Source organism: Ailuropoda melanoleuca, chromosome 4, assembly GCF_002007445.2.
Source record: "Ailuropoda melanoleuca isolate Jingjing chromosome 4, ASM200744v2, whole genome shotgun sequence".
In the NCBI taxonomy this organism is placed as follows: domain Eukaryota; kingdom Metazoa; phylum Chordata; class Mammalia; order Carnivora; family Ursidae; genus Ailuropoda; species Ailuropoda melanoleuca.
This window is the reverse complement of record NC_048221.1, coordinates 109,096,496-109,113,518: the sequence shown is the minus strand read 5'-3', so window position 1 is coordinate 109,113,518 and position 17,023 is coordinate 109,096,496. Positions and strand designations below refer to the sequence as shown.

At 45.9% G+C, this 17,023-nt stretch overlaps 1 protein-coding gene across 9 annotated transcripts in view; it reads left to right on the top strand.

Moving 5' to 3' along the window:
- The window catches only part of ACOXL (acyl-CoA oxidase like), a 354,068-nt gene that overhangs the window by 70,227 nt on the left and 266,818 nt on the right, over positions 1-17,023 (top strand). For all 9 annotated transcript variants that reach the window (XM_034659541.1, XM_034659540.1, XM_034659539.1 and 6 more), the window contains exon 10: positions 775-907. In XM_034659541.1, coding sequence (XP_034515432.1) covers positions 775-907 — 133 coding nt within the window. The remainder of the gene's footprint in view (positions 1-774; positions 908-17,023) is intronic.

The window sequence follows — 17,023 nt, the reverse complement described above, 5'->3', positions numbered from 1 at the left end:
GTAGTAGCCCTAAAAGGAGGAACAAGCTAAATATCCATCAACTGATGAAAGGATAAACAAAATATGATGTATCAGTACAGTGGATTATCACTGGGCCATAAAAGGGAACGAAATACTGACACACGCTACGACATGCATAAACCTTGAGAACAATGAACTGAGTGAAAGAAGGCACACACAAAAGCCACATATTGTCCAATTCCACTGATGGGAAACATCCAGAATAGACAAATCCATAGAGATAGAAAGTACATTAATGGTTGCCAGGGCCTGGAGTGTGATGAGTATGGGGAGTGACTGCTAATAGTATGAGGTTTCTTCTTGGGGTGATGAAATGTTTTGGAAATGGTCAGTGGTAATGGTTGTACAAGTTTGTGAATGTACTAAAAACCACTGAATTGCATACTTTCGAAGGGGGGATTTTATGGTGTGTGAATTATACATCAACAATAACAGAGTGGATTGTTGTGTGGTCTTCACATTCAGGCTCCCGTGTTGGTTTAATGATGGTGGTCCTCATACTTCTTTTTGCCAGGGGCCCCTGCCGAGCCACAGGTTGGTGGTGGTACGAAACCTGCTTTTACTTTCCATGAGTCAAGCCTTGGTCAGAATCTCCCGGGGAGACTTCCCCCGCCCCCAACTCTGATGTCTCATGAGGGCAGTTCCTGGATCTAGAAACCCTGTGTATGCTTAAGGTATCATTTCTAGTGGTGTCATGTTCTTCTTTTTTGTTAACCCTACCCCTCTTTTCCACTTGCCTCTTCCCTGTTGTAGGTTTGGTTCTGTGGCTCCAGATGGGCAGTACCAATCCCCTATTAAGAACAAGAGTGCAAGATTCAATGCGATGCTGGCAGCGCTGACCCCTTCGAGATTAGCTGTGGCTTTCCAAGCTATGGGTGCCATGAAGGTAGTTGACTCTGATTTTAATTTACATCATGGTTTATTCTCTGCATGTTCCGTGGGTGGGTACAATTTCAGGAGCCAAGCTTCCTGAGCTGCAGTTGGTATAATGTGGCTAGGGTTAATGGTTAGATACTAACAAGTGCCAGTTGGCCACACACAGAGAACGTTTCTGCACCCTTCTTATCATGGGATCAGCAGATTATGGTACGTACATAGGCATTGTGGTAAAAGAGCCACGAAAGATGACCTTCGGGTTATGGGTCATTCAGAACAAATGCATCTGCTGGAAAAGCAGCTAAGAGCTGACGTGTGAGTGAAGGCCAGCATGTCTCAGCTGAGTTCACTGGGGAGCTGTGATGGTCATGTGGCTGTTTGGAGCGTGGCATTCAGCATCACAACTTGGAGTCCATGAAGTCAGACCTCCAGAAGGCATCTGTACCTCCCCTTGTCCCACACCTTCCCAAATACCGATTTGTAAATAGCAGCCAGGAGAGGAAAGTTCCGGAAGGGCCTTCTCTTCCTCCTCTTCCCTCTCTTCCTCCTCCTCCTCAGGGCTCAGCATTGTCTGTTCTCTGGGCCCTTTCCATCTCTTTGCACGAGGGAAAAACCTGCTTTGAGCTCCACTGAGCTTGGTGAAGCTGGAAGAAAAATTAAGAAACCCATGAATATACATTGTGGCTTGAATCCAACTTTTCCATCAAGAAGGAATAAATTTCATTCACCTGACTCCAGGCTTGACATCAGCACACAGTCGTCTGACTAGCAGGAAAATTCTTCTTTACTCTTTTCCACTGGGTTGGTCCTGCATCCCAGGAAGCCTGCCTGACAGGAGCTGTCCTGTGTTTTGTGTTTCCCACCAGCTGGTACAATTGTGATGCTGTAAATACCCACGCTCAGTACTAAGCCAATGACCTCATACCCGTGGGCACTGCTCCCTGCACTTGTGCTCCCGTGGTTCTTAGGGGATGTTGAGTTCTGAAGTCCCGCATCAGGAGCAGCTCAGCCGGTTGGTCCCCTTAGCTGAATCGTCTGACAAATGAATGAGGCCCCAGGGAAGCCTTGTGATGAAGGCACAGAGGTGAGGCCAAGGCTCTCCCACAGCGTCAGAGTGGAAGACTTCTTCTTCAAGTCTGTAATAGAAATCATTTCAGCCATTTCGGGACTCCAGAAGGAGGCAAAAGGGGAGAAGTCAGTGAGCTGAGAATTACATTGTAGAGAAGCTGGGACAAAAATCAGACCCAGGATTATCTGGTACCTCGATGGCAGTCTCTACACGATAGCCCCTCTGCTGGCAGTGGCCTCGGGGTCCCTCTGGAGAGAGTGCTCGGGGAACACGAAAGCACCTGCTGGCTGCTGGCCTACACAGGCGGTGCAGAAGGCCTGTGTTTTATGTTTCCGAGTGGGTGATGGCGTGTGAAGGACGCCCACGCGGCCAGCAGCCTCATCAGCTCGCCCAAGCTAGTGGCGGAATCCTGAGGCTTAGGCCCTGGGTAGCAGAGGCAGGGAAGTAGCAGGGCCTTCTGGAAAAGACGTGATTTTCAGTATCACCAGATCTGGGGCAGGGAGGGTATGGGAGAGGAGACCGTGGCTGATTTTGAAAAGCTCCTCATTCTCTGTTCTACCAAATATCGGCAACATAGAGGCCTTGTCTGGATCATAGAACAGGGAACCAAGGGCTTAAATCTCAGCTGGGACATGACCGGCAGTGGGGTTGTGGGTGAACCAGGAGGCCTCTTTAAGCCTCTGCTTCTTCACCTGTAAGATGGACCTTGCGATAATGGTGAGGCAGGAATGAGTAGAGATGTGTGCGGCACTGGCACAGAGCAAATGTCCAGTAGCTTAGAGCTGTTACTGATGGGATGCCTGTTGCCGCTGCTGCTGTCACTGGGAAGATAGGAGTTAGCTGTAAGTCAGGAATAAATGGGACTTTATTTAAACACATGCCATCCTGGCCTCCAGGTAACAAGGCAGTCTGAAAGGGTGTGCAAAAGTGCGCAGTTTCCTTTAGATTCCTGTGTATCCGAAGCAAAGCAGAGTGGCTGTGAGTCAGCACCTGCCCTTCCCAGGAGGCAGATTTGCCCGGAGCCTTTGAGCCCCGGGCACTGCGTGGTGCGGGCACCGCCGATGTGGTTGGCCCTGATAGACAGCGACCCTGGCCACTGTGATCTCATCGCGAGCGTCTCGGGCGAGGATGATCTCACCAGTCCTCTTGGCAGCTCCTCCTCTCCTATGGCTCAAACACATGACAGATGTTTTCTCGGCTGAAACCTAAGACGGTCCTGCTTATTCTGTTCTCGCTGATGAGTGGAAAAATGGATCCTTTTCTCCTACGTGCGTTCCTTATGCATTAGAAAACTGTCACCACGGCTCCCCATGGTGACATTTGCTCAAGGCTGAGCATGCCCGGGCCTTTTAAACTTTGCCCAGATGTCTTATTTTTCATGGTTATCTCTCATTTCCATAGTTTCTCAGTACTTTCAGATTTTCTCTTAAAGTCTTGCCTTAATAGCCTGCCTCTAACTTATGTCCAAAGTGCCGTGCCAGATTAAATGATTAGCGGGAACAAAAGGAAAAGGAAACCAAGACATTTGGCCTGGGTGGGAGGTGGGGGCTTGGAAGAGCTCTGCAGCCGAAGCAGAGAGGCTGGGAAGGCTTTCCAGAAGGAAGAAGGAAGCTGGGGAAAGTCACCATGAGTTTGGGGGCAGAAATAGAGGGAGTGTGAAATGTGAGGGAGGTCTAGTTCATCGTTTTGGGTTGATTTTGCATGGAAGTAAATATTTCAGGATAAGACAAGCTGGTTCCCCACTCTTAAAAGAGTCTCCCTAGTCTTTTAAAGTAGGTGCTACACAGTGGTGGGGGTCCTCCCCCAGAGTTCTGAGCAATTCCAGGTGGGGCCGGGGCCGGTGAGTCTGCATTTCCGATAAGTTTCCTGGTAATGCTGATGTTACTGGTTGGGCACCACATTCGGAGAACCCCTGCGCAGAGCAGATAGATACAGTCATAGATATCCTGGCCCCATCCCAGCTACCTTGACCCGTCCTGCCCCCCCGCCCCCCTGCCCGCAGTGCCTCCAAGATCATGGCCCAAATTCTCTTCCCCTCTCCAGCACCTTGCATGACCTCTCACCCGGCCTCCTGCTCACATATGCTGTGCTGCCTAGCGCGCCCACCCCCACTTTTCACATGGTTAGTGTTCACGTACATGTTAGTGCTCAGGCGAGTGTCCCTCCTTCAGAAAGGTCACAGCCTACATGTGGTCCCTCTGTCATGCTTTCAAGGCCCTGTACTTCCCCTTGCAGCATTTATTATGGTTTTGACCAGCTAATGGTGTGATAGGCCGTTTCTGTGTTCTTGCTAGCCTCAAAGCTCCACTAGCCAGGGCTCTGCTGGCTGCATTCACTGCTAGACCTTCAGCTTCCCACGTGGCATGGCACGAAGTAGGAGCACAGCAAATAGGAGGTGGCAGAATGAATGAAGAATCAATCCGGGGCATCTGGGTGGCTCAGTTGATTAAGTGGCTGCCTTTGGCTCAGGTCATGATCTCAGGGTCCTGGGATCGAACCCCGTGTTGGGCTCCCTGCTCAGCGGGGAGTCTTCTTCTCCCTCTGTCCTTCCCCCTGCTCGTTCTCTCTCTCTCTCTCAAATAAATAAATAAAATCATTAAAAAAAAAAAGAATGAATCAGAATTTACAAGTTGAACACCTGGCATATTTCTTCGTAGGACTAAGTGTTCAATACGTATTTATCTTGTGCCCCACACCCCAACCCCTCAGCTCATTCCAGGGTGTCAGGGAAGAAGGATGTTGCTAACTCTTCCTTCCGACTCTACACATGATATGTACTTTACAGAAATTAACTTATTTCTCCTCATAACAGCTCTGAGGAGGTTCCATTGGTATGTGGGGAAACTGAGGCTTGAGGAGGTTAAAGAAATTAGTCCAAGGTGGGCACTGAATATATACAGGCTGACTCTGCTGGCCCTTGTTAAGGGAGATGGCCCCATATTTGGAAGGATGGTCATAGCATGTTGTGTAGGTAAGATTGACACGTAGACATTATTGAAAGGTACAGTTGGATTCAGTGGGAACAGGGGCAGGCCAATGCAGAACATGAATACGAAGAAGGTGGAGGTGCTCGGACATGTTCATGAGCTGCTGAATTAGCTGAGTTTCATCTTTGGGTCGTAGAAGGTCATGAGCTGGCCTGTGAATTGTTGGGTTAGGAAGACCCTCACCAAGCCCTTAACCAGGACTACATCTGGTGGGAGCCACGCTCCTTCTCCTCACCTTATCCTAGTGCCACTGCTGCGGCAGGCAAAGGGAAGATGCCCCATGTAAAGTTGTTCGGGTGAGATGTGTGGGATTGACACGCATGGAAACGGCTGGAATGTTGTGCTTACTGTAGACCACAGCAAGGCCATTAACAGCATGAATTCTGGAATTGGCTTCTTGGATTTGCTGCCTTCCTCTATATGACCTCAGCAAGTTACTGAGCCTCTCCACATCTCTAAATATAATGGCAGCACTCCCTCGTAGAGAAGTTGTAAGGCCTAGCTGGGTCAGTACCTGGAAGGGGCTTCTCCGGTGTCTGCATACATGGAGGCTGGTATTATTATTATAAGGGATGTAGGAGCTTATATAATCAAGTTCAGGACTATCGATCATGAAAATGACATCTGAGGCTGTGAGGATACCAAACTAGGTTGATAACATATGCTCAGCCCTCTGTGGCAGTGGTGCTGGAGCTGATAGCGGGAACTTATGAGGCTGAGCCTGGATATGGCTGAAAGATGTCTGTGGTCACAGTTGGCTGTGGATATGGGATGGGGAGCAGTGAGGTCTGTGCCATCTGGCTGACTTCCTGGGGTTCAATAAAGGACACATGGTGTTGAGAGAAGAGTGGAGGGAGTGAATGACCATCTTTGAGTCATAAAAGGTTGTGGTATGTATGATGGTGGATAGCTTTTCCCATTTCCTGGGGCTGAAGGGAGAGCAAAGGGAAGAAATTGGTTTCACATGGGATGTTCGGGACTTGTGATGGGAACATGACCTTTTCTGACAGGGAGCCTTGTTGGACATGAAGAAAGGGCCTGAGGAAGGTGGTAGAGTCCACTTTTTCTAGAGTCTCTTTCCCCTATTGATGGGACTTTGGGGATATTGTGGCCTTGAATAACCTTTTCAGGACCTTCTGACTGTATGGTTTCATGGAGAATTAGAACAACAAAGAAGAGGAGGTAAGGGGTATCCAAGTCTTCCAAGTCAAAGATGGCTCTTCAAACCACACGGGGACGTGATGGTGCAAAATAACTTGGGCCTGTGCTGTGTTGGGTGAATACAGAGCAGGGCTGGCTGTGTGTTCCTGCTCTCCAGTCTTCCCTGGGGCTTCCCCTTCACCCAGGCTTTGACATATCTCCAGAGATGTCCCAGACGTGTGTTCTCACCCTGGTGTCTGACTCCTGCATTTGGCTCTGCAATGTCAGGGCCGTGTACTTTATTCACTGGCTGGGACTGGAGCTGGGATGCTGGTGTCGGAGTGTGACAGTCTGCCTGCCCTGACAACCATGAACCAGTTCCCTTAAATTAATAACCTCAATTCCTGTAGCTACCACTATAAAACTATCAAGGTTTTGTTTGTTTAATTCTTACTAGGAGGTCACCTATTTAAGTTTTCTTTTGGAATCATTTTATGTTTATCTCCCTTCTTGTCACTTAGTTTGATCTCGTTTTTATCATTATTAATAGAACATTTAGTGGGCAGAGATCATGCCTTTTTATTTAGTCTCAGTGTAGGGTCTAGTAGAACACTAAATGTGATGAAATCTTTTTACTCTTCCTTCCCTTCTCTTTCCCTTTCCCTTCCCTCCCCTCCCTTCCTTCCCCTCCCCTCCCCTCCCCTCCCTTCTCCTCTCCTGTCCTCTCCTCTCCTCTCCTTTCCCTCCCTTCTCTTCCTTTTCCTTCCTTCCTTCCTTCCATCCAGCCATCCATCCAGCCATCTTCCTATCAGTCTACACACTCATATACCCACCTGTCCATTCATCAGTCTATCTATTTACCCATCCCCTTCCTCCCTGTCATCCATCCATTTATTCACCAATCCACTCACCTATCCATTCATCCATCCATTCACCCACCCACCCATCCCACTCCAAAGACTCTGAACACAAAGGTGGTCTATTTATGTACAATTTAGTAGTCACTGGGGAGCTATGTAATATTCTAAAGAAAAGCAGTCACCTTTCTGATGGACACCATATTTTGGAAAAGCTCCCTAGGCAAGAGTGTATAAGGAGAGGTCAGAGCATATTCCATCTTCCAGAGCCTGGCCCTCAGCCAGTGTTAAGGACTGAATAAGAAGCATCTCTATAGGACCTTGTATGCATGAGGGCTCGGTGTGGGGATTAACTAAATGGTATCAGATGGAAATGGAAGCACTCTGACAATGAGCACAGTGAGACCTCTGCCCTGTCAAATAGTGTGGTGTGATGGAGGGCAGAGCGAGCTAGAATATGGGGTCCCTAGAGCAATGTCTTGAAAATGTATGGTACACACAAGTGTATGTATCATTGAAATTGATGAGGCAAAGTTGATTGATGTTTATTTTGTTGACACTTTTGTAATGTGGCCAGTCACCTGTTACCACAGGGAGTTGGACAGTTGAAGACAGGCTCGTCCGGCGTCAGTCGTATGCTTGTTTTTTTAGATGCATTGTGCATACTTTGAGGAGGAAGGTTCACGTTGCTCATCTTGCTCTACTCAGGCTCACACTATTCTTACTTTTGCAGCCTCACGAGGCGTACACAGTGTAAGGAGCAGAGGGCTTGCTCAGATGCTGGCGCAGTCCCATGGGATAAAGGGTTTGGTCTGGATGATCCTCAGAGGGGCCCTCTGTGAAGTACATACTCTTTCCAGTTTTCGGGTGTACAAACTTCCCAAGGTTGACCACCAGAGGGTAGCAAATACCAATAATGACTTGCAGATTAGTTTTCCTTTCTATTTATTTGGGGTCCTATGTAAGAAAAGCCTGGAATTTTGTCGTTCTCATCAGTTTAGCATCTCGTCGGCTACGAGTGTTGGTTGTTACAAAATGGTCAGTAGAAGGAGAGTAGGGGAGCATCAGCTGAGTAATTAATTGTCTGGCCCAAGACCAAGACTGTACGGAGGATGCAGTTATGTGGATGACTCTTCAGGATGCAATTTGGCTCACAAATGTCTTAAAAAATAAGTTTGCAGCATTTTAAGTGGGTGTGAAAATAGTTAAATTTTTTTTTTTTGGTGATGTTTCCATGGCAGTTTACATTTTTAACAACTGAAATTTAAACATTTATTTTTTAAAAGGTACATCTGCTGCCTTTTTCCTCAAAGAGAAAGGGCTAAAGAACCAGTACAACTGTAGATAAGTAGCACACGACGTGAACTTTCGAAATGGTTATTTTAAAGAATTGCCATTTTCAATTTACTTCAATTCTTTGAACACATGTGGAATGAGTCACTGTGGGCAGTGAGCAGAGCTACCTGGAAGAGGTGTGCGCCTTCCAGGAGCTCACGGTGTAGCCAGGTAACTGAGAAACTATAGCGCTGTGAGGGGCTCCACCGTGACGCGGCCTGCGGGGATTACGCTGGCAGGAAGGGGAAGGTGGTGGTGGTGGTATTGAGAATAATGCTTCATAAAGAGAGTCCGGAGAGTTTTGTGGTTGGAAGAGACCTCAGAGATCAGAGTCCAGTACATATGTTTTATGCAGACATTTCTAAGCGAGGCTCTGAGTCTCTCAGGCACAAAGACCTAGAAGTTGACCTCCAGCCCTTCCACCCTCAGCAAAGTCTCCAGGTCACATCTGCAGATGGACAAGCCAAGAGCACATGGCGGTGTACGGAGGTTTCTGTGCTGGAGGAGAGGAAAGTCTTGGGCTTCCCTCCCCCTTTGATGTGGCTCAGGAATGTGAGATGTTTGTGACTATGATAACGTTTCAAGGAACAGAGCTCCCTTGAACTAAGTCATCAGAGGCTGAGCAAGCCTTATAGGAAACCCCAGTCTCCTCAAACCCTGCGGTGTGGCCATGGCAGCCATGAGAGCAGTGGTGATGCTGTTGCCAGTGTAGACTGCTTCCAAGTTGCTCTGAGCCTGGGTCCTGCTGAGAAGGTGGTCTGCTTCTAGCGGCCTGCTCACCCAGGACGTGAAGGGATGGTGCCCAGGCTGCACTGTGAGGAGCTTCATCTGCCCTGTTGGCCGCCTCCGGGGAGCACCATTTGCAGCCCCCGAAAGGTCAAGTATAGATGATTAATGGCCGGCTTGCTGTCCTTAGGAGCTTTTCCACCTGAAACGTGATATTCCGTGTAGCACAAGTGCCTGTACCGGTCGCTGTACCTTTTCCTCACTCCACATTTCATGGACTCCATTCTTCTTCCTCCACCATGAATCCATCTGTTGGTAGTTTCTCAGAGAAAGGTGACAGTAGTTCAGGCCATCACCAAATAATAGCTCCTTGTCCTGGGTCCTTCCCTGAGCGTTTTATAGATCATCAGTCCTTTAGTCATCACAGGGACTCAGTGAGATGGGTGCTGTCATGATCCCCATTTTCCAGATGAGAAAACTGAGATATAGAAAAATGTAAGATTGCCCCGAGGTCCTCAGGCCTCACCATGTGGCGGCTTGGTGCTGGACTCCTGCTTTACCCACACTGGGATGGCTTTCGTAATCCTCAAGCAAGGAGTTCTGTGAGTCTATCACAGAGCCTGCTCACTGGCATTCCCGGACCACTTTGACACACGGTTAACCAAACCAAACCAAAAATTAAAAAGAATTTTTTGTCTACATTTAAAAACGTGGCGATTCCACCCAAACTGGGATTTGGCAGATGTCAATTGGTTAGCGGCTGGGCCAGAATCCCAGCTTCCCTCTCCACTGTGGCCTGGGACCAGATTTGTCTTTTAGCGACACCACAGACATTGCATGATCGCCGCGTGTCACCATGGTCCTGAGCATCCGTGTGTGGGGAGCCTGAGGGGCCAGGGGGAGACAGGCGGGGCCAGCCTTTACATAGAATGTCCTTTTACGGGAAAAGGTCCGTTTATAATGAACATTTGTTGAGTGCGTACGACTCTGAGCTCAGTCTGATGGGATGATTTTTGAATACTTCTGCTTGCATCAGTTTTGCCAGGGAAAGGTTGTATATTCCCTGTATGAGACTTCCGCATTAGCTCTGGAAGCGGTTTGGCTTAGGTATGTGGAAATTTCTCAGTAATGTGTCTAGATCTGGTCTTTAGTTTTACCCTGCATGGCACTTGGTAGGCTCTTTCAATTCAAAAACTCTCTTCTTTCTGGGGAACTTTCTTTTACTAGTTCTCTGGTAACTCTCCCCCCCCCCCCATTTTTCTCTGTTTTCTCAGAACTTGAATTGTTCGAAGGTTGGAGTTTTTGTCTTGATTGCCTCTCTCTTACTTTTCCCCTCAGAGTTCTCAATAGGATTTGCTCTATGTTCTGGAATTTTCCTTATTACACATTTTTATTTGTACAGTTACTTTTAATTTTCAAGAGCTCTTTCTCTAACTATTCTTTTTCTATAGGGATATGTTTTTGTGTTTTAGATGCAGTTGCTTCTGTAACCTAGATCAACTGGAGATTTTTTTCAGAGTTCTATTCTCTAGATTATCTTTTTTCCCCCCATAGTGTCAGCTGGGGTCAATTAGAGAAAGAGAGGGTTGGGGGACAGAGAGATTGGAAACCATCAATTACAATCAATGTGAGGTTAGTGCTATAATGGACTTATTAGCAGGACCAGGCCAGGGGCCACCAGCATTAGCTTAAGCCATTCAGAGGAGAGTTCCCCCAATGACTTTTCATTGACTTTTGAAGGATAAGTAGAATTTGCTTGGGAAACAAAGAGGGGGAGGAACATTCCAGGCAGAGGGGAGGCCATGCATGAAGACATGGAGGGTATGTAAATCAATGAAGCCCACGGTGGATGAACAGAAGGCTTACTGTGGCCGGAGCTTCCTTGGCCTGTTTGAGAAGTTGTGGCAGTTATCTATCACACTGACCAAGCTGGCAGGTTAGTGTGGGCCATGATGGAAAAGGACTCAGGAGCCACAGAGAACCTGCGAAGGAAGGTTTACAAGCAGTATAAGGACGTGACTGGAATTGTGTTTTAGATAGAGTGTCATGGCAGATGGGTGGAAGATAGAACAGGTGAAGGGCTGCCTATTGGGACTATGGTAATGGTCCAAGTAAGACATGATGTGTGAAAGGAGTGGGGGAAGAATATGGTGTAAATGCGAAGGACAGAATGGAGAGGATGTTGGGGTTGGTTGGATGTGAGAGACCAAGATGACAGCAGGTCTAGCTTTGGTGACTGTGACCTTGAACTCATTCAGGAAGTTTAGAAAGTGTTGCTTCCTATGCTTTCACCAATACAAATTTTCCTTTAAATATACAACTGGTTTGACTCTACTCCTAACTTACACTACCACAGGGACTGTGGGGTGACCTCCCTCATGGGAAAGCTGGAGATCAAGACCCTGGGGCTTTTGGAAACCTGCTCTCCCGCTTCCCCCTTCTTCAAGGAGCAGGTGTTGAGGGCTAGCCCCAGGAAAGGCTCCTTCTCATGGGAGGCCTCCATGTCCAGCTCTGCCAGGGCTGCATGGGCGAGTTTGCCGAAGGCTGGACTGTGGTCTTAGCAAGTCCTTCCACCACTTCCCTCAGCCACTTCCTCTAGCCTGGCTTGAATCAATACGAAAGGTGACATTTTGGCCTGTGTCTACTGCTCCTTGGCTTATTTCTCAATTTGTATAAAAGCCAGATGGGGGTGCCTTTTAGACCCCAATGTAGGGACCATAAAAAGAGGGAATGTTCATATTTAAAATGTAAGTGCCTGATGAGAAGCACAGTGCCCTGCTCCCATGAGGGTATGTGGCCTTCACTACATTCATTACACAGTTTATGGGTGGGGAAGGGGTTCCTGCCTACATTGTAGGGAATCCCCTCTGGATCAGACTTGACCAGAGTTTGGAGAGGTTGTGGCTGGAGCACGAGGTAAACTGAGGCATGGGCCCTCCCTGCCTGCAAGGTTGGCCCTGGGCGGAGTGCCTGAGGGCTTCTGTGGAGTCTGAGTTGGAAGACTCAGAAGCAAGTAGGTCTTGCCAGGGGTGCCTGCCCTGTGAGGCCAGTCATTGGGAATGTTAGCCTCAAGTGAGCAGGAGCTGTGTCTTCTTGGTCACTATTGTCCCCTTTGGACTTAGTAAATGAATGGGTAGATGAATAGATGGATGGCTATAGTGGTGAAAGGAAGGTTTCTTTGGTGGAGAATAAGTCAGTCCACATCACAGCTCCATGGAGATCAGATGTATGTCATTTGGTGGCATTTTAAATGAATTAAGGACAGTGAACCCTGATCTGAATTTTTAAACAATTAAAAGCAAGCACTCTCCATTTCTGCTGTGTATATCCAGACCTTCATTTTATAACTCTGGAGCTTGCCCCCTTTAGGGTATTTTCAGTCCATGCAGGGGTCTGTACAGGCAGAGACTATTTTGTTTTTTATTTCCTGCAGAGCTCACTTTCTCCCTGGCTCACCCTTGCAGATTGCTCATGGGTGAGCCTCATGGGTCTGACGACATTGTCAGTGTGACTAGAGTGCTATTCTGGGCAGATGACACACAGGTCTGGGGATGGTCTCTCATTCTCTAGAGATGGCCATGTAACAGGATTAAAGCTTCAGTGAGCAGCGCCGGGCCCAGACTGTGGAGGAGCTGGGTGAAGGGGGATTCTTTCTGGGCAACAGAAATTATCTCATGCTCAGCAGTACAGATCCGATTGCCGTTCCTCCAACAGGCCACACCTTGTCACTTCTGGGCTCTGCCCATAACCTCTCTCTTTTCTTTCCCATCCACCCGTTCTGTCTAAGGGTAGCTGTTCTTTCCTTAGGAGGCTTCCCCACTCTTGCGGCTGCCCTTCCTGCATGGAGCTCTCATGGCACCTCGCTGGTCCGGCCCTACATGTTAGCTGTTGTCTGCTTCTCCGTCCGACTGTTAGACTGGCAACTAGCAGAGGACAGGGGCGTCACACGGCACCAGGTGCAGAGGACGCCCTCAGTAATATCTGTGAACTCATTCAGCCCCAGGGACTCCCCAGCCCATTACCAGCATTTTTGTTCGAAGGAAGTCCAGGAGAAGGGAAAGGCAGCTGCCATGTGCTGACTGCTCATGGATGGGCCAGACATGCGATGCTCTATGGCATTTGCTCACCCAGGGCTCACAACAGCTCTACCATGATCCCCATTTTACAGATGGGAAGACAGAGGCTCCGTGAGGTAAGGTAGCCTGGCAAGGGCAAATAGCTCTTGTGGGGGCAATGCAGTGTTTTGCCTGCCTCACCCCAGAATGACTGGAGGGTCCCCTCTGAATAACTCTTGTCAAAGACCCCTTTTTCATCTTTTTCTTTTTAACTGAAGTATAGTTGATATACATTGTTATATTAGTTTCAGGTGTACGACAGAGTGGTTTGGTATTTATATACATTACTCAATGCTCATCATGATAAGTGTGGCTACTATCTGTCACTCTACAGTTATTACAGTATCATTGACTATATTCCCTATGCTGTACTTTTCATCCCCGACACTTATTTATTTTATAACTGGAAGTTTGTACCTCTTAATCCCCTTCACCTATTTCACCCATCCCCCCTGCACTCCTCCCCTCTGGCAACCACCAGTTTATTCTCTGTATTTATGAGTCTTTTTGTTTGTTGTTTGTTCATTTGTTTTGTTTTTTAGATTCCACATGTGAGTGAAATAAAATGGTACTTGTCTTTCTCTGTCTGACTTATTCCACTTAGCCTAATACCGTCTAGGTCCACTCACATCATGAATGCAAGATTTCATTCTTTTTAAGGCTGAGTAATCGTTCATTGTGATATATGTGTATATATACCACATCTTCTTTATCCATTCATCTATCAGTGGACACTTAGGTTTCTTCCATATTTATTGTAAATAATGCTGTAATAATAGCTTATATTTTTTTGAATTTATATTTTTGTTTTCTTCCAGTAAATACTCAGAAGTAGAATTACTGGGTTGTACATAGTTCTATTTTTAATTTTTTCGAGGAATCTCCATACTGTTTTCCACAGTGGTTGCACCAATTTGCATTCCCACCAGCAGTGCCCAAGGGTTCCCTTTTCTCCATATCCTCACCAACACTTGTTATCTCTTGGTTTTTTGATATTAGCCCTTCTGACTGGTGTGAGATGATATCTCATTGTGGTTTTGATTTGCGTTTCCCTGATGATGAGTGATGTTGAGGATCTGTTCAATGTGTCTGTTGGCCATCTGGATGTCTGCTTTGGACAAATGTCTATTTAGGTCTTCCACCCATTTTTAAGTCAGATTGTTTGTTTTCTTTGGTGTTGAGTTGTATGAGTTCTTTATGTATTCTAGATATTAACCACTTATCAGAAACATTGTCTGTAAATGTCTAGTCCCATTCATTAGGTTGTCTTCTTGTTTTGTTGATGGTTTCCTTTGCTGTGCAAAAGCTTTTTAGTTTAATGTAGTCCCAATTGTTTATTTTTGCTTTTGTTGCCCTTGTCTGAGGAGAAAGATCCAAAAAAGTATTGCTGAGACCAATGTCCAATAGTTTACTGCCTATGTTTTCTTTTGGGAAATTTATAATTTAGTTCTCACATTTAGGCCTCTAATCCATTTTGAGTTTGTTTTGTGTATGGTATAAGAAAGGGGTCCAGTTTCATTCTTTTGCATGTAGCTGTCCAGTTTTCTCCACACCATTTATTGAAGAGGCTGTCTTCTCCCCATTGTATATTCTTGCCTCCTTTGTTGTGGATCAATTGACCATCAGATTGTGGGTTTATTTCTGGGCTCTCTATTCTGTTCTATCATCCATGTATTTATTTTATTTTTGCGCCGGTAAAAAGTAACGAGAGTGGACAGCCTTGTCTTATTCCTGGTCTTAGGAAAAGCTTTCAGCTTTCTACCATTGAGTATGATGTTAGCTGTGGGTTTGTCATATATGGCCTTTAGTATGTTGAAGTATGTTTCTTCTATGCCCACTTTGTTTTTTTGAAGATTTTTTTTTTTTTTAAAGTAACCTCTACACCCAACATCATGCTCGAACCCATGACCTGGAGATCAAGAGTCTCAAGCTCCGGAGCGCCTGGGTGGCACAGCGGTTGAGCGTCTGCCTTCAGCTCAGGGCGTGATCCCGGCGTTATGGGATCGAGCCCCACATCGGGCTCCTCTGCTATGAGCCTGCTTCTTCCTCTCCCACTCCGCCTGCTTGTGTTCCCTCTCTCGCTAGCTGTCTCTATCTCTGTCAAATAAATAAATAAAATCTTTAAAAAAAAAAAAAAAGTCTCAAGCTCCACCGACTGAACCAGCCGGGTGCCCCTATCCCACTTTAGTGGGAGTTTTTATCATGAATGGATGTTCAATCTTGTCAAATTTTTTTTTCTGTGTCTATTGAGATGATATGATTTTTATTCATTTTGTTAATGTGGTGTATCACATTGATCGATTTATGGACATTGAATCATCCTTCCCTCCCCTGAATAAATCCCACGTGATCGTGGAAAATACCCCTTTGAACATATTGTTGAATTACATTTGCTAATATTTTGTTGATGATTTTAGCATCTGTGTTCATCAGGGATATTAAGCTATAATATTGGGCTATGCTTATCAGGAATATTAGGCTATGATTTTTCTTTTTCTTTCTTTCTTTTTTTGTAGTGTGTCTGATTTTAGTATCAGGTAATGCTAGTTTTGTAGGATGAATTTGGAAGCATTCCTTCCTCTTTTTTTTTTTAAGAGAGAGAGAATCTTAAGCTGACTTCATACCCAGGATGGAGCCCAATGCAGGACTTGATCTCATCCCCCTGAGATCATGACCTGAGCCAAAATCAAGAGTCAGATGCTTGACTGACTGAGTCACCCAGGAGCCCCATCCTTCCTCTTCAATTTATTTATTCATTTATTTATTTTTAAAGATTTTATTTACTTATTTGACAGAGAGAGAGAGAGAGCAAGCATGTTGTTTTGTCTGCATATGTTTGTGTCTTTTCCAGTTTATTTCTTGTTCTTTCTTTCTAGTTCTATGCTATAGTGGTCAGAAAAGATGCTTGATATGATTTCAGTCTTCTTAAATTTACTGGGGCTTGTTTTGTAGCCTAACATGTGATCTATCCTGGAGAACGTTACTTGCACATTTGAAAAGAATGTGTATTCTGCTGTTTTTGGATGGAATGTTATGAATATATCTGAAGTTCGTCTAATCTAATATGTTGTTCAAAGCCACTGTTTTCTCAGGGATTTTCTGTCTGGATGGTCTATCAATTCATTTAAGTAGGATGTTAAAGTCCTTACTATTATTTGTATTACTGTCAATTTTCCCTTGATGGCTGTTAATACTCGCTTTATACATTTAGGTGCTCCTACTTGGGTGTATAGATATTTGCAATCATCATATCCTTTTGTAGGGGTGATCCCTTTATCATTAGTAATGCCCTTCTTCACCTCTTTTTACAGTCTTTGTTTTAAAGTCTGTTTTTTCTTATATGTGTTGCTACCCCAGCTTTTTAATTTTTTGCTTGCATTTGCATGGAACATCTTTTTCCATCCCTTTACCTTCAATCTGTATGTGTCTTTAGGTCTGAAGTAGGCAGCACTTAGATGTGTCTTGGTTTTCTATCCATTCAGTCACTACTTGAAAGACTCTCTATTTTGAGGCTGCACTGGAGAAGGAGTGTTGGACCTGGGGCCCCAAAGTGCAGCATCTTAGATTTCTGGAAACCTCCATGCCTTTTGTTTGGGTAAACTCTGACCTTTGAGCCCACTTGGCTCATGTGATAGTCTGAGGATTAGATCCTTTCTGTCTCTGGGTTTGTGGGGGCAACCTTAGACTCAAATTGATTTTTGTTCACTGGGACATCATAGGTCAATTAGTTAGGGTGACGGACATTAGCACCAAAGTGACCCTCTTGGGCCATGTTTTCTTTATTAATTTTCATCTGATGAGAATATTGAAGTGAGTAGACATTTTAAAAATATTTGCATATCTCATTTCTTTGTCTAATTAGCATTGTAAGAACAATGTCCCAGTTTTCATGCTTGA